General features: G+C 35.5%; 1 protein-coding gene across 4 annotated transcripts in view; it reads right to left on the reverse strand.

Moving 5' to 3' along the window:
• Positions 1-23,633, reverse strand: part of CDK14 (cyclin dependent kinase 14) — a 547,463-nt gene that overhangs the window by 256,782 nt on the left and 267,048 nt on the right. For all 4 annotated transcript variants that reach the window (XM_019716536.3, XM_074340704.2, XM_074340703.2 and 1 more), the window contains one exon: positions 9,615-9,738. In XM_019716536.3, the coding sequence (XP_019572095.1) occupies positions 9,615-9,738 (124 nt within the window). The remainder of the gene's footprint in view (positions 1-9,614; positions 9,739-23,633) is intronic.

The raw sequence follows: 23,633 nt of genomic DNA on the forward strand, positions 1-23,633 counted from the left end.
AGACAATGACCTAAGAATAAGATCATTTAAAAAGTTCATTAGCCCCCAGGGCAACTCTGTATAACACAATAACTAATACTTAAAATGGTGACTGTGAGACTGTACGGAAGCTCGGGTAGGATTACAAGAACCATGTTACCTTGATTTATCACCATATACTCAGCCATGAGCGGTTTGGGGTATATAGTAAGCACTCACTAAAAATCTGTTGAATGATATACATAGTCATGGGATATGGAGTACAGCATAGGGAATAGAGTCAATGGAATTGTAACAGCTATGGGTGGTATCAGGGGTAGTTGATTGAGGGAGAAGGGTTATCACTTTGTGAGGGGTGTAAATGTCTAACTATTACATTGTTTTCTACGCCTGACACTAATTTAAAGAAAAAACTGTTGAATGAACTATTGAATAATATTCCAAATTATATCCCTGTTCAAGAAAGTATGTTAAATATTTTAGGGGAAAGAAATTCACATCAAAAATAAATTAAATTTTTCTAACTATTACAGTGTTTTGTACACACAAAACTAATAAAAAATTAAAAAAGAAAAAATAATACTTAGAACACTTAAACCCTAAACCCTAAAAGGCTAATAATAAACCTGACATTTATATAGCCTGGCGCTCTTTAAATTTATAAGTATTAAATTATATAATTCTTTAAACACTTTTGTGAGGTGACCAGTAGTATTATCATCATCCTCATTTTCAAACAAGTAAATTAAGGCACAGAGAATTTCAGTAATTCACCCAGCACACAAAGTTTGTCAACAGCAGAAGCAGGATTCAAATTCTGACATCTTGGCTCCAGAATTTGCACCCTAGCCATTTGGGGATATCTCACGTTATTATATCTTTTCATGTGGGTGTATTTGCTTCCATGTAAAAAATGTTCTCTTTCAGACTTAAATGTTTTCACTTAGTACTTCTGTTACAGACCCACCTGCCCTGGAATTGTGTGCTGTTTACGTCTAGCCCGTGGAAAAGGTAAGATCTGCACAAAAGATTCCTCCCACTGGGAGACATCATGAGCATTTTTCAGCTACTGCCCAGCACTGCTGAGTCCTAAAGGAACATTGTTATAGCCTATTCAGCCTTCATCTGCCCACAAGGCTTCTCAATGCTTTCATTTATCCCTGGAATATAATTAGAGAGGTGGTTCCTTCTAATTCATAAATTACCCAGGCTCCATTCCAACAAGGCTTCCTACACGTCTGCTGTGAGAATTGTTCTTTATATTGTGTCTTGCAGTTTCCTCAAGACACCTGTCCTAGTTCCAGTGTTTAGTATTGAATGATAGCTCATATTACGGATCCCACCTTCCTGACCAGGATCTTAGTGTTCAGCTGGCACAGGTATTAGACCAGCAGCGGTTACTTTGACCTGAACATCAGGTTAGCATCTCTGCCTTCTCACATGTTTGGGGCACTCAGACTACACATGTGCAAAATAAGGTATCAACATTCTAATAATCTAGGGCTCTACAGATGTTGGTAATATAACACTGGATTAATAATAATTTAACACATCACTTACTCAATCACAGGCACAATGTTAACTATTTTCCATCTCTGGGCAAAGGTATATTATTTTAGATTGGTAAGCTTGATTATGCACGTCAAGGTTTTATTTATAGTATGTGGTAAAACAAACATGGACTATTTTTCAGACATGTATCTAAAATTCCTAAAGTAGCAGAGATCAATAGTTCTTGCATTTCATTCTTTAATTTTCCAGTACTTTTTTTTCATTAAAATAAAAAAGAGAGAAGTCCTAGCTTCCTATGTTTATATAATATAGCAGAAGAAATAATTCAAGTTGAGAAGGAAATTTTCAAACATTAAATATGCACTATTTCAAAAGTAAACCAACATATACGGCATAAAAAAAAAACTTGGAGAACAAAAGAGGAAAGCAAACTAATATTAAACTGATATTATTAAAGTGAGAAAAATAAAGGATCAAAATCACAAATGTTTCAAGTATGTCTAACTTTCAGGATTTATAGCACTATCTCAGATTTCCCATAGTAGCGGTCAGTTTTTCTTACTTCCAGTAAAAATTTTAGAAAGCATGTGCTTTAGACACAATAACTCACTGTCATCCAAAATTCTAGTACAAATTAGGCATATTGATGTATAGATCAGTAGTGTCTGGTTTTGGCTGCATTTTAAAACGTGGCTTCTTGGAAGGTAAAGAGCAGGAGATGGAGGAAGATCCATAAATAAGGGACATTAGTGATTTGCTAAACTCTAAGCAACCTTTTACCCTTCCCTATAGGTTAACAAAAGTCATGTTCAAGTGTAATCATTGTTATCTTGAATAGCACATGAGTGTTACATAATTCTACAATTCATTACAGGGCTATTCTTGTTTTCATGACCATATTTCTTTCACTCTGGTCATCACTGCCAGCACTTAGGGTGCCAGTCATCCCATATGCAGATTTTTTTCCTAAGGATATATGGGTATATTTCAACTCATACCCCGTATCACTTCTCTGATTTACTGCCAACAATTTTGCCCCTCATATTGTATAAGAACAAGAGTATTTTTGATATTGAAATCCCTTTGGCCAGAAGGCTTCCATATACAGTAGAGAATAACAAGATATCAGCCCTATTTGGAGCAGTCTGTTCTGCATTTTAAGATGTATTGTTACCTCACATGCATGATTTGGCTAAGAATGAATGAACACAGTTTTGAATTTCCTCATTTCCATGGAGTTGGAAGCTGCCGTTCTTAGCAATCACCCCTTATCCACATTGCTTCAATCTATTTAATGGTGACTGAACAGAGATTTCTCATAGAGTAGAATATGTATATTAGCTGCAGTTCATACATTTCCTTCTTGTTCCCATTTACAGTTTGTAAAAAATCCATAAAGATGAGTTTTTTAGAGGATTTGTAGGGCAGTGAAACTCTTCTGTATGATACCACTATAATGGCAAATAAATTACGTGTCATTATAACTTACTAAAACCCATAGAATATACAACACCAACAGTGAACCCTAATGTAAACTATGGACTTTAGTTGATAGCAACATGTCGGAGTAGGTTGATCAATTGTAATAAAAGTACCACTCTGGTGGAAGGTGTTGATAATGGGGGAAGCTATGCATACGTGGGTACAGGGAATATATGTGAATTAGCTGTAGTTTCTGCTCAATTTTACTATGAAGTTAAAACTGCTCTTAAAAATAAAATCCATTTAAAACGAGAAAAAAAATCTCATATATGTCGCATGTTAACATATCTGGGAAAAGTTACATATAATTAAATGCCATCATCTCTCTTGCATGCAGGAAACCTTCTGAGAGTATGAGTGGGGTATTAAACAAGATTTAAATAATGAAGCTAAGTGATTAATTGATCAGAGAGAAGACAATTTCCTTTTCAAAAGGGTTATCACATTGTTAAAATAATGAGTTAGGGGGAAATAACTTTGTCTAGTTCATATATCGATCAAAATTATTTCTAACATGTAATCTTGATAACCTGATAGATTTTAAGATATGTACATTTTGATTTGGAGTTTTAATGAAGTCTTGAAAATCGGGGAAGAAAAATAGTCCTTCCTTTGGTTCATATTGTGGCATTAATTATTCTAAAAATATTTTTTAAGTTTTCCGATCTATATAAAGCAACTTCCTGAACTTTGCATTAAAACTGTTTATGCATTAAACTGTTCAAAGGGCCTTTTTAAAAGTACAGTGATATTTTATTGGTTAATAAAGATATTTTTGCTAAAAGATAATATTTTATAATACAAAGATACATTAAAGCTGAATACTACAGGCCATAATGAATGCAGTAAGTTATATCTAACCTTGAATTTATAACTATGGCATCAATGGTGAATTTTACATGCTAATGACAACAAAACAGTTAAAGGTCTATACCTTGGGGACTTACGGGCTTTTATTCAGAGACTTGGTATTTATCAAACTGACAGACTCTTCTCTGCATCCGAAGGCAGTTGATTTCCTTCTGTTTTCTGCTATTCCCTATGTGAATTCTGAGAGGCACATTACAAACAAACCCTGCACTTGCTGTGGCCTCTGCAGAGTTACATCTCTGGTGTGTTCTGCAAATTAATCTCAAATGTGATTTACAATAATTTCCTTTCTCAAATCAAGACAAGGAACAGCCTGGAGGAGGGTAATATTTTAGACCTCTGGTGGGAAAGAGACCTGTGTAATTTTACTTGATTAAAACCAATGAGCTATTTAACTTGGTTTCCACATTGGGAAAGTCAGTGAAATAAGCCAAGACCTTAAATGCTTATATAATAGAGTTGTCACTGTCTCTTTTTTTTTTCCAAGGGTAAATTTAACCCAGCTATCTTTCCATACAGCAAGGCCATGACCCTTCAAAATAGTGAAGGAATGACTGGGGAATGTGGATGACACCATCATCATCTTGCAAGAATTACAGGAAGCAGCAATTCTACAGACTCATCTATTTTGTTTTAATCTCATTTACACGGGAAAAATACCTTTTAAGTTTTCATACTATCATGCTGCAAATGAACATTAGTTTCTCGGTGAATTTATTTATGCATTTACTTGTCACACTTCAATGATTTTCTTTTAATGTGATCTCAATGCATATCCCAGAAGCGTGGCTCTCATCTATTTGAACTTCCAAAAGCTAGAATAAAAAATTAGATTCTAGGGAGGGATGGTATAGCACTGATTCCAGATTCAATGGACTGATTTTTATTCACCAGAGGATAACTGGTTATTAGAAAATAAGTTAATAACTTCAGAAATGTACAACATGAAAATCCAGCACTGAAAAGGATCTTAGAAAGTATCGGTTCAATGCTCTTTTTGTCAATTGAGGATCCTAAGGCTCAGAGGGGATAAATGACTTCTTGAAAGTCACAAGTGAGTTACAGACAGAGTCAGGTCTCTTAATTCAACGCTCAACACACTTTGTTCTCAACCACAATACAATCAGACAATCATTTGAGGTCTTCAGAGTAGGAACTTCAAAACTTATACATCTTTTGTGCATGTTTACATTAACTCAGTGATATTTATTTCTGTAGCCTGAGGTTACAAACATAGTAAATACCAAGCAGGTGTGTACAGTCTATACATAAGAGTCTCAAAGCAATCCTGGGGCTCCAATGCTATCTAAAGCCATCTAATTTCACCGACACTCATGATGGTGACTAGCCAGGACAGCACTGATGAAGAGAAAATTAATTTGTAAACTGCTGGTTGGCCAGAGTAAATCAAGCAGAAATAGTAAATTCAGGTAGGTCTTAGTCTTTGCACTAATACTTATTTTAGTCATGCATATTTTTGGGTCATATTTACTGAGCACCTACTATGTGCTAAGCGTGGTTCTCAATGTAGTGCACAGAAGAATTGAGCAAGACAGGCCAAGACCCTGCCTTCACAGAACTTACATGTATAGAAATAAAAAAACAAACAGATAAACAAATGAACAAAAGCATTTCAATGCACTCTAAGGGCTAATGAAGAAGTGAAACTGGATGATAGTGATGAGAAAGGTTCAAAAAGTGGCCTCTTTGAACCAGGTGACATATGATCTATGATCTGTATGATGAGAAAATGGCCACCATAGTGGAAAAGTACTCCAGGTAAGGGGAAAGGCTAAGTTTGGGTTTGGTTGCAGCACACAACAGCAAGAAGAGGCAAGGTGGTGAAGACAGAGGCCAGATAAGGGATTTGAAATCCTTTTTCCTCAAAAATAATGTAAAGATGAACCCCTTTTTAGAAATGAGTTTGATTGCCTCTCCATAATTGTATGATTTTATTATATACAGGCAGGACAAACCTCTAGTTACTCTAAAACCTGTGGGATTTACTTATTCAAAATGCATAGAGAAAATAAGGTTCAGGTAAGTGCTTAAATATGACTTTGCTTACAAGAAAAAAAAAATAGTTACAGCATTGTGGTCACGTGGAAATCAGAACTGCATTTTGTTTAAACCTGCATGGGTCTATAAATACATTATTGTCTGTTTTACCTTGAACAGCAGGTAAAATTCCCAAAGTACTAAGGTTAAATTCACTCATTATTATTGAATTACTAATTCAAATGATAAAATGTTCTGTGATGCATTTATTTTTGGTATTAGTGCAATTTATTTTGATAGCATGGTGTTATGTTTGTTGTATGTGGAAAACGCATATACTCATATACTGAGGGTGCCAAAAAATGTACACAAGTGGACACTTTGGTCAACATTGCTCAAGCAGTATTTCACCATAATCAGAAGTGCCTGGAGGCTGATGGTAACCACTTTGAGCACCTCTTATAATTGCAGAAGCCAAATGTGACTTGTATTCATCTTTTGTTATTGGTATATATTGAGTATCACAATTTTAATGCAGTTTTCCTTTCTTAAAATGTATATACATTTTTGGCACCATACACATATATATATATGTAATGATCAATAATTTACTAGAAATTAGGCAGCTCTGTAAGATAACATGCTTATGTATACAAATATATAGACCCTAGGCCATCTGAGATTGTAGGATATGGATCAAACCCCTGAATTCCAATTTTGCAACCACCTACCTATGTTATCAAGGCAAGATCATAACCCTCTCTGAATCTCATGTCTCTCTCAAAAATATAGATTACTATACCTTACTAGGTTGAAGAGACAATTTGACAAAAATATCTAAGTGTCTGTACATAGAATAAACTCAATAAATTTTAGTGTTTCTCCCTTTCCCCAACATATTTTTCTAATAAAGGCAGTAACATTCACAATATGGGAACAATAATCATACAGATTTCATTTGTCTATTATAATAAAAAATTTTATGGTATTTTTCACATAAGAGAATGAGGGAGGACAAAGAAACTATTTCTAAAGCTCTTCACACACCAAACTCTGAATTAAGACCTAGTGATTCTCATTATTCTGCTGCCTGGAATCATCCCATTTTGACTGTCTGATTTCTCCACAGCTTCCACTATGTTTTCTTCATCGCAGACATAAACATGTGCCCAAGTGCAGTAAATTACAGTTAATTGCATGTCTTAAATTAAAAGTCAAAAATAATGCACAATTAATTGGGGAAATTGTCAGTTGGTGAATGGATCTCACTCATTACACTTCGTGCACGTGATGGGAGCCAAGTGTGTGTTCCGAGCAGGATGATTCAGTCCGTGACACGAGGGGAGGTGCACGGCACAACCTTTCTGCCTAAAGAACCACAGGCTTTCAAACACTCAGCACTGCAACTGCAGTACAGGCCACTTTCTCTACAAGAGTCTTTAATATACAACTGTGCATAATAATGAATAATCAGAAAGCACGAGAATTTTAATTGATGAGGGGTTGAATAATGAGACTAGGCTTTGGCCATTAAGGGAAAAATCTAAGCTGTTACAAATGTTTTTTTAATATTTGATAATATGATAAAACGTTCAGAGCACACTCTTATATAACAGTGCTTACAAAACAATATTTTCATTTTTTTTATTTATAATAGGTAGAACAAGCAAGAAAAGACAGAGAGGAGGAGAAAGGTACTGGAGAAATATACAACAAAAATGTTAACAATTATCAGCCCTGAGCTGTTCATACTTTCTAAATTTTCTAAAAAACTTTCTAAGCTATTTAAAATTACATTTAAATTTATTTCTGAATCCAATATTATAAATTGTCAGTTTTAAAGATCCATAAGGATTTTTTAAGATGAACTTATCTGTTATAATAAAAATGTCATCATAAAATTAAAAATAATCCCCATATATATAATCCTTTAGTGTCCTTTAATACCCTTGTTTATACAGAAAAAAATCAACTTTGTAAAAATGTATTTTAAAAATATACAAGAAAACCATGTTCAATACAACAACTTATTCCAACATATACCTTATAGTATTATTAAAACACTAGAAGAAAATCACTATAAATCCTTATTAATTTATTTATTGCTACTGACAAACTACAAATATGTTCATAGCAAATCCAATAACCTTGAATTTGAAGAACTGCAAGTCTTCTCTCCTCCCACCTACTCTCCCATTATTTTCTACCCAGTAATACCCTGTTTCCCAGAAAATAAGACCTAGCCAGACAATCAGCTCTAATGCGTCTTTTGGAGCAAAAATTAATATAAGACCCAGTCTTATTTTACTATAATATAAGACCAGGTCTTAATGTAATGTAATGTAATATAATGTAATGTAATATATAATATAATATAATACTGGGTCTTATATTAATTTTTGCTCCAAAAGATGCATTAGAACCGATTGTATGGCTAGGCCTTATTTTCAGGGAAACACAGTTGAAAAACTTCACATCTATCTACCTAGTACTGTTCTGATGCTACCATCTGCAGAAACAACACACACACACACACACACACACACACACACACACACACACACACGGTTTCATCACTTTTACCAAACTAGATGAGAACAAATGACAAAGTTTTACAAAATACAAATGTTCACCTTTGTTGTATTTCAAATTTAGAAAAAAAAGACATAGAACACCCAACAGAGTAGATTCATTCCAAAGGTATTGAACAGTTTACTCACCTTGAAATAAGAAATAAACAATTTCTGCTCTCTCTTACTTATTGGGGTGGGGGGAGAATTGGAGTGGGAAAAGATCATCATATTTTAGCAAAAGCCCATATCTCACCCTCAGGTGTCTTTATGTCTCAAGGGTAATATTTCCATTCCACTCTTAATGGAACAAATTTCTAATCAGAGTATGTATTCAAAAATAATTGAAGCAATGCGATGTCAACACATTATGCTGCCATTAGCATTCCCTGGTGCTAGGAATCAACTCAGCACACTCTGCTGTGACAGAGAGACAGGCAATGCATAAATGTCAGAATTGACAAAGGGATGGGAGGTAGCAAGGATGGCACAACCATTTTGGCTCCTCTTTGGGTGCTCAAGACAGTGCTTGGAAGAAAGCTTTAAAGCTTCTAATCTTAAAACTTTTAAGGAAGGGATGACTTGTAAAACAGGTCAGGACCTCAACTTTTAAATCCGAAGGTGTCTACCTTTAGAAAATTATTGAGAATTCTTCAAACAACAATCATTTCCAAAAAGGTGAACACTGCCCCTAGATGTTTCAATTATTAACAACTTAGGGCAACATATACAATTGAATATATTTTGTGATGCCCTGAAATAATCCAGAGACTTAAATTCAGGTTCCTTCAATTTTGACAGTATATTGATAATTGTAGAAGCTGGGTGATGGGTAACAGGGGCTCATTATACTATTCTTCTACTTCTGAATGTGTTTGACAGTTTCATAATAAAAAGTGAAAAACATAGACTTCCTTCACTATATTTTATGCTCAAAATTTTACTGACTTTTTCTTTGGAAATATATGAGATGTGGTTTATGCTGATGATGACTAAGACTCTAACAAGCAGTCTAAAAGCTTTAAAAATCCACCAAGCATGATGTTGACCATAAAAAAAAAAAAAAATTCCTTCATTCCTGAGAAAAAATTGTACCGTGATCTATAATGACAGAAGAAGTGCACCTAAATAAATGCAATGCCACCATCTGCCTGGCATTCTCACAGTATGACAAAACAGACTGGTAATTAACTGCTTTCCTACCGAAATCTGCCAGCTTTAACTCCCCCGTGTCACTGATGAGAAGGTTCTGTGGTTTCAGGTCTCTGTGCAAAATATAACGCTGGTGGATGTAAGACAGCCCTCGCAGCAACTGAAATAAAAACAACTGAAAAAATAGGGAGACAAAAGTTAAAATCTGAACATAGATAAATGCCAGTTTCTACATACAGTCTGCTGAGTATTTGTATTTAGCGAAAAGGGGTACCCATCTCTCCCTTTCCTACCAAAGTATTTAAAAAGACTGTGCATAAAGGCATGGACACCTCTCATTCATTAAAAACTAAATCTGAAAATTTCTAACAACTCATTATGTTAACCCAGAGTGGTATGTCCTCAGCCACAGAGATCTACAAGCCAATCTGTTCTATAAATTAAGCAAAATGTAAAGAATTTGATTTCCTCAGGCTAAACTGATGTCTGAGACAGAGAAACAACCCATTCATAACATTATAAAAAGCAGAATTATTTTTTACGAGGTTTATGTGAATGTATACATATTTAACTCCATGGAAACATCATAAACATGGTACCCAAGGATATGCGTATTAACATGCTTTAAGGAATGAAAAGATAAGATGATTTCAAATAGTTAAAACAAAAACAGTCACATGGTCCAATTAATACTACATTGTAATCATATTGCTTTTGCACATATGGCCACAGAGATTAGGCTGTTGCCTAAAGACAGACATGTACCTTCACTAATTACAGAGCAGACTCATCCTAAAGGGAAAACAAACACAGAAAACAGAGAAATTAAGAATTCAAGAGTAATACTTTTTTTAAAAAGTGACTGATGGCCTTCTCTGTTTAGTTTCATATTGGATCTATCACATATTTCTATTTTGTGGCCAAAAAAAAAAAAAATGTGCTTCACTAGGCTTTCCAATATTCTTTTTATGAAAAAGGGAATTTTTTTAACCATTTACTCGTCAAAATAATCCTAATTGACATTGTTTTTAAAAAATAAATCTCCTAAAACAAAAATAAAAACAAATGTTTTAAGTGCCATTAGTGTCCTAGTCTATATAGTCAGCTAGTAACAAAATGTAGTGTCAGGGAAATTTTAAATTAGTTAGTTGTCAAAGATTGATGGTATAGGATTCCAGAATATTCAAATGGAAAAGACTGGCAACTCTTTGAGGATCCTGGAAGGTAGCATTGATGGAATATTTTCCAACTAACTAGGGGGCTATAAAAGCCAACTAAATTTTTTTTTTTTTTTTTTTTTTTTTTGCCAACTAAATTGTTTATAGCGCATATACCTTGAAATAACAGTAAGATGAATTCATTTCAAAATCTCTGTATGTGATAATACGCTGTGGAGAAGTAAAGGCCTAGGGTCAGTATTTCCAGAATCTAAGCATCACAAAGTAAAAGTCTGATCTGTGTTAGCCTCGATTAAATTAGTGGCTAAAGAACCTCCGTAAGCAAACGTTTCTCTCAGACTCGTCCTCTCAGCCTTTCCTGTGCAGCAGATGCAAAGACACCACCATCACCAGCCGCTTCCAACCTCATCCCTCATGTCTAATAGCCCCTGCATCCTGAAGCCTGATGCTTACAAATTCTAAGAAAATCCATATTCCTTCAGTTTAGACAGGAGAAAGAGTGAGCAAATAAGGCCACTTTTTGTTTTCAAAAGTTTAAAAATACTATATAATAAACACAAAGGCAGACCACATAACAAATAAACGTAATTGATGAGCATACAAGGCAGTATACAGATGATGTATTATAGAATAGTACACTTGAAACTTACATAATTTTATTAACCAATGTCCCCCAGTAAATTTAATAAAATAAATAAATAAGCTGATTTTGAAACGACAGTCTGGCATCGGCAGGGTGCTAACTCACGTTTGGGTTATAGGAGAGACTTCTCAGAATATGACTGTCTAACCGTTGCAATGCATTTATTTTAGTTTAACACACAGACACCAAGTGTCACTACCACTCTACGCATCATCGAATATGACCTGATTTAATTTATATCACAATTTTAGTGAAGAAGGTACTTTTATCATCTCTTCATTAGGGAGGAGGAAACTGAGTGGTTTCTCCAAGTCACACAGCAGAGCAAGGACTCTAACGTCCATGCCCTTAGGAGTCTTGGCCAGAAATACAAAATGTCGATACAGAAGCAGCTTTACAGAATGAAGTCCAGGCACTGAAGACCAGGGCGTTCAAGGCCACTGAGCTGAGCCCGGATTCCAGCTGAGTGCTCAGGCGTCATCACTGGACGTTCTCCGACTCCAGGCAATTTCACCCACTCCCACACTCAGAGCATACTGCTGTTCAACACTTTGCCCTTGCTCTTGACTCTGCTGAGAGAAAAGCCCTTTCTCCCCTTTGCCTCTGAGCTCCATGTATATCTTAGTTATCGCCTCAAGAATCACTCCACCCTGAAGCTTTACTTGACCATCCCCAAGGCCTTCACTCCCTGGACAGGTCTTCACAAGGAGATTCTCCTCGGTGCTCCTGTGGCAGCCTCTGCAGACGTCAACGCATATGGTATTATCCCCCCTCCCACAGACAGTGTGCCTTCACCATCTCCCTAACCTGGGTACACAGCTGACACTCCTCTACCAGATATGTGATTTCTGAACTGAATTTAGAGACATCTGGATGAAGCAGATACAAAAATCACAGATAGAAAACAACAAAATGGGATTCTCTAGAAGCTAAGGGTAGAAGTGGGTAGATCAGGCAGTCCCAAGGGCTCTTCTTTTAATACCTTTACTAATTAGTGAAAATATATAATCCTCACGCTAATACAGAAGCTATTCAAATAGGGTACCATATTAAAGGAAATTACGAGAATCAGTGTTAGGAAAAGATGTAATGACACACTCCAATTACAATTGTACAAACAAACTAAGCCCCAAACATTAAGTGATAGCCCCAAACAAATGTTTAGATCTTTGAGCAATACACAAAGTAAGAATGACTCCCCATGGAATGAATTCATTCAGGATTTATTAAGTGCCAACCATGTGCCTGGTGCTGTTATACAAGAGGGATGCACAGAGGAATAGGATGTAAGATGCAGTCCCTGGACTCGAGGAACTCACGGTCTACAGGGTACGGGGACACATACAGATTACTGCTTAAAGACGTCTGCACTGTAACAGCAACACAAACGGAGGATACTGAGGGCACAGAGATGGGAGGATCTAATGACAACAAAAATGTAGAACTGATCCTGCCATTATCCGAAGACTAGCCTGTGGAAGAGGTGACTCATAGGGAACTTGTCACGCTGAAAACAGCTTATTACACAAAAAATATTAAGAAAAAACCTAGTGGATCATTCACTAGGTGCACGAGTTCAAAGGATGTGTTACATGACAAACCTCTTACTGTTCTGAAGGAAAATATTGAGGAAAACAAGCAAGCAGATCACTAGATAAACTAAGAAGAAAAAGTTAAACAAATGAAAAGAAGAGAATATATGAATCTGTAAATCGACCAATTCATCATCAAATAATTATGGGTGGCAAGAGGACAATAGAAGACTTCACTGAAAATATTAGAAAATTTGGTGTTTTAAAAATAACATTTTAATGTGCTTAAAAGAACGTGCACTCTGGCTGGGGGTGGGGAAGCTGTAAGGAAGCAGCAGCCATGCTGAGTTACGTAGATTGTCCTACGGAATATTCTTTGGGAATGCCCTGAGAACTCAAGTCTTGGAGATCTCTTCCTGCAGACAAGCAGGCAAGTATCTAACTTTCCCACGTAAATGTCTGAGAAAGCCTTTTCACTTGGTTATTGTATAAATCACCATACAACAAGATATACTTGGTCTTTGTGAAAACCAGAGGACACTGTGAGCACAAGAAGGGTCACCAAAGAGGAAGGAGTCACAAGCAGAGAAAAAATCATCATCATCTTTGATATTTGCTAATAAAACCTGGTAACCATCGATGGGCTCTCAGGCCTCAAAAAGAAAAGGGGGACTAATCCTAACTGAAGGCTTACTCTAGTTTCAAGCCTGTCCCAAGTACTTTTCCATATATAATTTAATCCTTTCCATCCATAATCCTGTATTTTTCCTTTTCTGTTAAACAAAGGAGAAAACTAAAGTTCTCAATGCACAAGAAACTCACTCAAATCCATCCAACCATCACACAGTGCTTGTGAACTTTCCACTACACCTCATTATCCTAAATCAGGTTGATGCTTAATAAATACACAGATGAATACAGTTACACACGCAATAAAATCAAAGTCCTTTTATTAACTGAACCCAACTTTGCAAAATTCTCAATTAGCATGTTATGTAATGTGCCTATGATTCTTGATGTTCTGTTTTTGCTATTTAAAATGCTCTTAGAAATAAATAACATGGCAGAAGACAGCTAGTATCCTGGAGCTAATAAATTAACATATTTGAGACTCTCTTCCTATTTATTTTTTACTGTAGTAGCCATAAGATCTTCCTAAGAATAACTTGTCACCTCAGGATAGTCTATTCAATTGTATTAAAGGAGAGTCCTACAAATTCTTCAGTAAGATAATTGAAGATTTATATTGTAGTTTGAATGTTCACTTTGTGCAACATGGAAACTACCAAACTGTCCTTCGATAGATGAACGGATAAAGAAGTTGTGGTATATATACACAATGGAATACTATTCGGCGGTAAGAAAAGATGAAATAGTACCATTTGTGACAACATGGATGGATCTTGAGAGTATAATGCTAAGCAAAATAAGTCAGACAGAAAAAGCAGAGAACCATATGATTTCACTGATATGTGGTATATAAAACCGAAAACAACAAAAGAACAAGACAAAAAAATGAAGGAACAAAAACTCATAGACATAGACAATAGTTTAGGAGTTACCAGAGGGTAAGGGGGGAGAGGGGCTCTAGAAGAGGGTAAACAGGGTCTAATATATGGTGATGGAAGGAGAACCGACTCTGGGTGGTGAACACACAATGGGATTTATAGATGATGTAATACATAATTGTACACCTGAAGTCGATGTAACTTTACTAACAATTGTCATCCCAATAAACTTTAATTTTAAAAAAACAAAACAAAAACCCCAATGGGAAAATGCCTTACATAGAAATGATACGGTGAATGGGGACACTTCTGCCAGCAGCAGGTCTATCTATAGTCCAGTTGTCTTGTTGTCTTCAATAAGAAGCAACTCAAATTCTCATTGCCACGGCATAGCCTTCTTAGGAATAGACTCAATTCTTCATCTATTCCCTTCTGAAACACTCAAGACTTTAAGTAGGTAAAAAATAGCAAGATAAGGCCTTTTCTCAAACTTTCAGGGTAAGTTGATAAAAAATACTCATTATTGGAATCATTACTCACAAGAATTACTGGCACTTGCAGTCAGCAACTGGTTTTATAATCTCCCTCGCCCCTTTTAAAGTCTAAAGATGTTTAATCAGATGCTCTTTGTCTCAATGTTTAGAGTCATCAGGTCCCAGGAATAGTCTGAAATGCATGCATTATTTAATATATGTGGTTTCACTTAATATAAGACTAAGCACAGTGAAAATCTTGCAGATCTTCAAGGCATTGGTCGACTTCCTTTAAGGAATGTTCAGGGTCTCTTAGGGCTTACAGGAGGCTTACTAAAACTATTAGCAATGGACACCACTCCTTATGGCACACAATCAATTCTTACAAAACACTTATTACGCTACTTTCCTGCCACCTGGGGACCAAGCTTAACATCTCTATATTTTAGGTTTCTCATCTTGAAAACAACTAATTGAGTCTTCAATGCCTTTAATAATTATTCCTGTTGTAATATTGCTATCCTTCCATAATTTTATGACTAACAGAAATGGAAGGGACTCTACAAATCAAACAACTGTAATTGCCGTTTGTTAAGTGCTTACTCTGACAGACATTGCACTAAGTGTTTTATATTCATTTAGATAATTTAATCTTCCCAACACCTCTGCCAGACAGATATGATTATCCCTATTTCATAGATAAAGAAACAAAGATTCAGAGAAACTAAATGAATTGGCCAACGGGACATACATTATAGCAAGTAAGAGGTAATACTGGTTATTTCAACCCATTTTTGTCTGGCTCAGACACCCATAATTAAGAGTACTGCTTCTGTACTATTTGATTTTTTTTTTAAGTATATGAACTAAAGTAGTTATACATTGTGTGAACCCAGGCTGGAAAATGTGACACTGGCAAATAAAGCAAAGTTATACATGGCTAATAAATACTTCAAATAATATGCTCCATGTTTAACACTGTATTGTTTAAAAACCCATAGACTACACAAATATTAAATTACCCAGGCATCAAACTCTCTAGAAATGAAAAATAATTAGAACTTTGAGACCTCAAAATATCTAATAAATGTCAAAATATTTATAATATGCATCAGATAATGGTTTTATTACATTAGGTGTTCTTCAGTTTTTCAAAGCCACGGAATGATTCATCATGATTCATTCCATTGAGTTTCAAACTTGCAAATGTCTAATGCAAATATTAAATTCTAATGTGTAATACAATGTACATAATTCCTACCCAGACAGTTTCTATTTTACAAACATCACTGCAATTCTAGCTGTTGAATTTTTTATAAAGGATACTTAGAAGGTTATATACAAAGATATAAATGAGACAAAAATATAACTAGATATTCAACATTAAGGTATAATTTATGCATCCCTTTGGACATACTTGACAGCATTAAGTGTGCTACTGGGATGGTATAAGACACAAGTATTCATGCCCGGGCAACAGGTCAGAGACGTGCGTTTTTTTGCCATGTACTTTGTAGATAGGTACAGCTCTTGGAAAATCTGAATAGCATGAGAAGTTTGTCTTGCCACTTTTTGTCCTTTTTGAGTTCTTCCATTCAACTTTCTGTTTCAAGGTCCTGAGACACACCTCTAGATCATGGAACAATAATTTCATTTATATTATCTAAGATATTTGAATGTTCATGTTCTATGCCTAAAGATGATAACTTTCTGGAAAGAAATAACTCAAAAAATGAGAATTTTAGGTACTTAGGCAAGCCCTTGGGGGAAAGATTGTGCACACTTTCTGAGATCCTTGAGCGTACCAGGTAAGCTGGCCTCCCATTCTGCCCTTTCTTCCAGTGGCTATCAACCAAGATGCTGTTCCGGGCACGGAGCCACCTAAGTGAGCAGGCAGATGGAAGCCGTGGGCACCAGAGCTGAGATACTTACAGGGAGTCAAATGAGGATGGTAAGACAGCTCTTTGTTTTGCCAAGTTCCTTGAAAAATGCTCTAATATAGCCAGTAGGTTTCCAAGTTATTAGGGTTTGTATGTATGATGAAGAAAGTGGGGGAGGGGGGAGGATCTTCTTTAATAAAGTTGGTTAGCAGCCTAAAATTAGTAGAAACATTCCCTCGCTGAGTAGAAACAAGATGATCAAACTTAAGCTATTGGCTTTAATAGTTAGTTACCCACCATAATTTTCCCAGAGAAAAACTGAAACAGTTGTTTCCAAGAATTTCAATAATATAATCTTAAAATCTGTCATTGTCATTGTCACGTTTCTGTTTGTCAGTATAGTTCAGAATTATACAACTGACCTGACTGATACACACTTTTTAGAACAGAAAAGAAATAGCATGAAATAGAATTTTTTACTCAGCTTCATTTGTGAACGTACAAGTATGCTGCTCTCCCCCAACTCCAGGGCCATTCCTTTTTACACACAATGAAAAGGAATAAATAGAGTTAGAAACGGTCTTACTGTCTAAAGTAACATCTCAAACACTAAATTAACATGAATTGTCTTAATATCAATTGATAAAGCTAAAGTATGTTTTTAAAAAAGAGAGAGAGAGAAGCAGAGTGGGATGACTCTTGAGTCTAAGAGTCTTGGGAAGCTCACGTGTACAAGCTGTAACAGAGAAAAATAAATTTCAAACGGAATGCAGGAAACACTTTGAGTTTGGATAGATATGATCAGCACACCTCTCTATCTTCTCACAGAGGCCTCAAGTAATAGGAATGTATGTATTAATGAGAAACTATCTGAGACGTCCTGGCTAGTCACATGAAGGCTGTACCTGCCCAAGACAATCAGAAACCCCCTGGCAGCGTGTGTATGCTCTGTTACTCTTGCTGAATTCCCTCCTGGGTCCTCATGTTTGTCTTGAAAACATGCAAACAAAGGGGTCAAATGCAGGATCTATCTTAAACAGGAGAGAGGCAAGGTCTATGGCATGAAGCTTGAAACCCAGGAGGGTCTATTCCCCCTGGGTACTCCCCAAACTGTGTGTTTCCATCTGACAATTAAAATACCACATGGCATACTTCCAATGATTGTTATTTCATCAATCTTTGGGGTGATTTCTTTTCAAACTGGGTTTCAAAGCACCTCTAGGAAATAGTCTGCTGTTTAATTAGCTGCCTTGATTCCTTTGTCTGATCCAAATTGTTACAAGCAGATCAGCAGATGATATCAAGGATACAAAAGACATATTCTGAACAGCTCAACACAGGCGTCCCATGTTAACCAGAAATTCACTACTTAGACCTGGTCCGCAAGTCCAACACAATATGACGTGACACACAAAACATCGTTTTCTGTAGTTGGGAGAGAGCAGCATACATTCACAAATGCAGCTTTCTAGATATGGAAGACTACTTTCTTATAACAAAAATAGGCTCTGAAGGCTCAAAAGAAACCTGGACAGGTGCTGAGAATAGGTGTCAAAATTTTAAAACAATCTTTAAAGGAGTCATGAAAATAATTATATTTCCCAAAATACAGAATGAGGAAAAGCTCTGTGATACAGTACTGCACAGTTGGAAATCATTACCAGCTAAATGAGAGCTCTAATTCAGAATATGGAGAAAATCAGGTGTTAGCTGATTTTCGATCTGAACATTAGATAGTCTCATTTAGGACTCAATTCTCAGTGCCATCTGTATAAGACAATCTTAATTTGGCATAACATTGTTCTGTCTGTTATACACCTGCTTGTTCTCTGGACTATGAAAGAAAAACAGCAATTTATCAATCATAATAATCCTCACATCTTTTTAATATAAATATTGAAATAAGAAATAAAACAACTCAGCTTTCTACCAATAGGATTTCAGATAATTCAGAGAATTCAGAGTTACTTTGGTTATTTTGGATTATTCCAAAACAGTTTTGTTTAAAAAAAAAATAAGGGAAATGTGCTTTTGCAAGGAATCTTCTAGAAAACTCATTAAAATAACATGGAAATGGAGGTACATTACATAAAAACATAGGAAGATCCAATTTCATTGTGGTAATAAGATTCAAGCATCTACATTTCTGGATATCAGCTGGAGACAGCATCAAGTAATCTTTGTTTCCATGAACCTTAATTTTCAGTTTCTTATGCTTATCAATTTTTAAAGAACACAAGAAAAACTGAATGAAGGATGAAATTTAGAATGTTATAGTCATTTTTTTAACTCAATGATGAATCTATAAATCACTGAGAATTATAAAACGAAGAAGTATTACAAGTTCTGCATTCAGTTCAACTCTGATGGCCAAACCCCAATAAAATTCACAGCAAATGGTTTTTAAAGAGGGAAAAAATAAACTAACCTACCAAAAAAAAATAATCTAACAAATTTCCTACATACCAATTATCATGTTATAGCAAATGGTTGCTACATCTTTAATCATCATAAATATTTATAACAAGGCCAATGTCCTCAGGTTTCTGATTCAGGTTTTAAATTGCTCTCTAAGTAATTAACTGCTAAAATTACCCATTTGTCTAAAATTGATATTATGCTAAGAAACAAACCACTAGTTAATAGCAAATATTTATTTCATATTGAGAATAGACCCATTTTGTAGGCAATTAAAGTCACAAAGTGATTCTAGAAATTTAGGGAACATTGGCAATTTTTCTTATGAGTTTATTCCAGTGCTTACAAGGAATATACATCAAGAAAAACAAAGCTTTGACAGATGTTTTGCTGGGAATTCATATAAAATTACTGTGACATATTCCATGTTTTGTTATGAAATTGCAAATCATGTGCTGTTCCAGTTGTTCTTTTTCTTCCCTTCATTTTTCAATGACATATCACCTTTGAAATTCTTGAAATTTTACCTGATTCACACTGAAAAACGATCTCCTCAATTCTTAGGTGCGCGACACCACACATTTTTACAATAAACAAGGATATGTGAAATATAAACAGATACGTATATTTGTAGAATCCAAGATGGCTGTTTAAAATGTTTCTATATAGTCATGCTGCATAATGATGAAACTAAAAGTCAAAATTGCCAAATTTAGAAGCAAAACAATTTGATCACTCTGCTTTCCTTCTGTTCACCATAATAAATACTGAATATGTTTTAATCATTTAATGATCTATGAACTATTTAGCCAAATACAGAGCTTTAGAGTTATTAAAAGAACATCTCCTCTTAAAGATAATAGCTTATCTCACCTGGTTTTCCCATCTCCTTAAATTTACAGAAAACCATTACAAGGTCTTATTTTAGCTCAACTGTTGTTACTGTTGTTGTTGTTTTTTTTAATTAACATCTAGCCCAGCATTATGAACAGCTGTTAACTTAGTAAATATTATTCTTATGTTCTTCATTTTGCATTCATAGAGTTAAGTGACAATAAATATCACCACGTGAAAAAAATATGGTAATACGTCAAACAGAAATACCCGTGGGACATGTCACTTTGTCATAGTCAGCCTTCTTTGAGACTAATTTCACCTGCAGTGTAGGCCCTAAATGTAACACTGGAGGACTGTATTGTCTCTAAGCAGACAAACGGTGAAGAAAAGTCAGTGCATAATTAGCTGAGTGGCCTCCCATGGAAACCAACATGTAATAAGGGCTGTCTGCGTCTGTGCACTGCAATTCAGATGCCAAAACACAGGCATTAACAAGCTATTTTCTATTTTTTAACCTCCCATACCCTCAGAGAAGGTGAAACTATTATCTTCAATAGGAAAATGATGATAAATCTATGTGACTGAGTGCATGTAAAGTCACAAATAATAAGCTAATTACAGGAATTGAATGTAATAATCATGCAGTGTAGGAAAAAGAACATTGGACAAAGTGTCAAAAAACCCTTTTTTATTTCAATGATCCTGATTTTTATTTTATGTAAAATGTGGCAGCTGAAACGGATGACAATTCTAGGATGATACTCCTAGAATGGGCTTGGCTACAGCAGAATCACTTAAAGAGATGTTTTTCTTTTTAAATTATATCAACCTTTAATCTTTAAATTATTATGATCATGGAAATTTTATTTACAGTTGAGTTATTAAGTTTAATATGAATATTTCCCCCCCTGCACAATAATTTGCTTTTCCTGGTGTTAATAGGGATCTAGTTCTTTTGTTTGTTGGTTTGTTTGCCTTTGTTTAGTTCTCTTTGTAGTTATCACTAATACAACACGAAACTCTTCTCCCATCTTGTAAATCTGCTCAAACACATTAGGTGTTCTACCTAACAATTTCATCTTCTTGGAAAACTCTCTTGGAGACTTCTGACATGCTCCAATTGGACTGGTGTGTTACCCTCCCAGCCTGATGCATAACTGTCATCCTGGGTTCTTTTCATCATTGTTCTGGCAATCTCCTTCATCTTTCTTCTGTGTGGCCTCTGTTACCTGGTTTTTTGGACTTCTCTGCCTTGGCATATGCCCTGCGCTCTAGTGGAGTACATCATCACGTAGCTTCCTGAGGGTGAATGCAGAATTTTCAAGTCCTTGAACATCTGAAAATAATTATTTTACCCTCACTCTTCACTGATAGCATGTATAGAATACTTGGTTGGAAATCATTTTACATCAGAATTTTCAAGCCACCATCCCACTGCTATCAGTGTTGCTGCTGAAAAGTCTAATGCCACTGTAATTCTTGATCCTTTGTGGTAAGCCTGGTTCCTTTTCGTAGGATTTTTCTTTGAAGCCTGTGTTCTAAAATTCTGTAATAATAACAGTATTGTAGTCTATTTTCATTAAATGTTATAAGGGCATTTAGCGAACCCTCTGAATCTTAAAATTCACATCCTTCACTTCTTGAAAAAGTATGGTTTAATGATTATTACTTTAATGATTCCTTCCTCTCTATTTCCTCCAGTTATTCAGATGTTGGAACTCCTGGACTGGATTTCTAATTTTTTGATATTTTCGTTCTCATTTTTCAGATTTGTATTTTATGCTCCATTTCTCTGCCACACTTTTTCAATTGTATCTTCCACCCTTTTTTATCATTGTAATTTTAATTACTGTCATCATATTTTTAATTTCCAAAGCTATTTTTGTTCACTAAACAAAACATATTCTTTGAAACAATAACATATTCTGGATGGATGTAGTATTTTCTCTTACCTCTTTGAGAATATTAATTGTAGTTTTTTTGAAGTTCTCTTTCCTATATTTCTCTGTCTAACCAATGCAAGAAACGCTGCTTCATCCAAGTCCCTGCCACTCTTGGAGACACTTCACCACAGCTCCCTCACCACAGAGAGAGGAGCAGTGGAGGCAGAGAGGCTGGAAGGTTGTGGGACGCAACAGGCCGGGATTGCTAACAAGCACTCTGTCCTCCAGGCTGGGGGCAAAGCCATGCAGGGCCACAGGGACAGCGGCAGGAGACTGTGGGTCCTGGGAGGTACCGACACGCTCAGCCTTGGGTCTGAGAAAATGCCCATCCTTTTCTACATCATGATTTTTTTCTTTTTAATTTGATTCTGATTTTGGGAGATGAGAAGACAGAAAACAGACACACACACACACACACACACACACACACACACACACACACACAGAGGGTGCCAAAAATATCTATACACATTTTAAAAAAGAAAAAACTATATTAAAATTGTAATAGTCAATATATACCAATAACAAAATACAAGTCATGTGTATACATTTTTTGGCAGCACACACACACACACACATATATATGTGTGTGTGTATAAATATATACATATATACATAATTTGTTTTAAAGCTTTGCTGGTGTCTTTGCTGTGGAGCCAAACTTAAAGACCTCTTAGATGACTACTGAGGTTTCTCATACCCTTAAATATTTCAAGAACTGAGACTGTCCAACGTATTTTGGCAACTCCTCAAGGAGCCAAGATTTCAATAGCTGTGGGGAAAGGAGTACCCGTATATCAACATATTTTGCTGCCTTTCAGTGATTCAAAACATCATAAGAAGAGGTAAATCATATCATGCTCTTTCAAAAGCAAGAAATGTTGTAAGGCATCAATTTGTGACCACATTAAACAACTTCTGAGTGGCAATAAGGAACAATTCCTGCTCTGTATGACTAATATGTAGACTTGCTGTGGTGTCGCATCTAATTTCTGAGACGTTATTTTTAGGCTGACTGCACATCTCATTCACCATTAAATTTCTCACCACACCCTAGGAGGCACAAACTCTTGCAGTAGTAAATCCACTTACTGCCAAATACAATCTGGACTTGGAATACAGATAGAAAACACTAAGTATGTAAAATATGATGAACAACCAAAGGGTGAAAGAAAAGAATATGAAACTTGAATAAGAACTATTGGAATACAATATCAAGAATTGCAGCCTAGTTACTGAAAATCAGCCACCCAGAGATCAATCTCCCCATGACCATTAGGAGAGAAAGGAAAAATAAAAAGTAATGGAAGAAAGAGAACTTACAAATACTACAGAAACCACCAGTGACACAGGCCTAAGGACAGTAAACATACAGCTGCTTTGTGAAATGAGCTTTCTTTGTTTCACCAACAAAATGTTCAACCAATGCTAGCCCGTAAATAATGACGCACAGAAGGTGGTGAGAAAACCAAGCAAGAATAAAAATCCAGTGATGCCCTAGTTCTTTAAAAAGGTACATTCAGCTCTTTAATCCCATGTTCCCCCCAAAATAAGACCTAGACAGACCATCAGCTCTAATGCGTCTTTTGGAGCAAAAATTAATATAAGACTCAGTCTTAGGGTTTTATAGTAAAATAAGATCGGGTCTTATACTAATT

The sequence above is a fragment of the Rhinolophus sinicus genome, chromosome 4 (assembly GCF_057876585.1).
Source record: "Rhinolophus sinicus isolate RSI-liver-muscle chromosome 4, RSI-T2T, whole genome shotgun sequence".
Taxonomy (NCBI): Eukaryota; Metazoa; Chordata; class Mammalia; order Chiroptera; family Rhinolophidae; genus Rhinolophus; species Rhinolophus sinicus.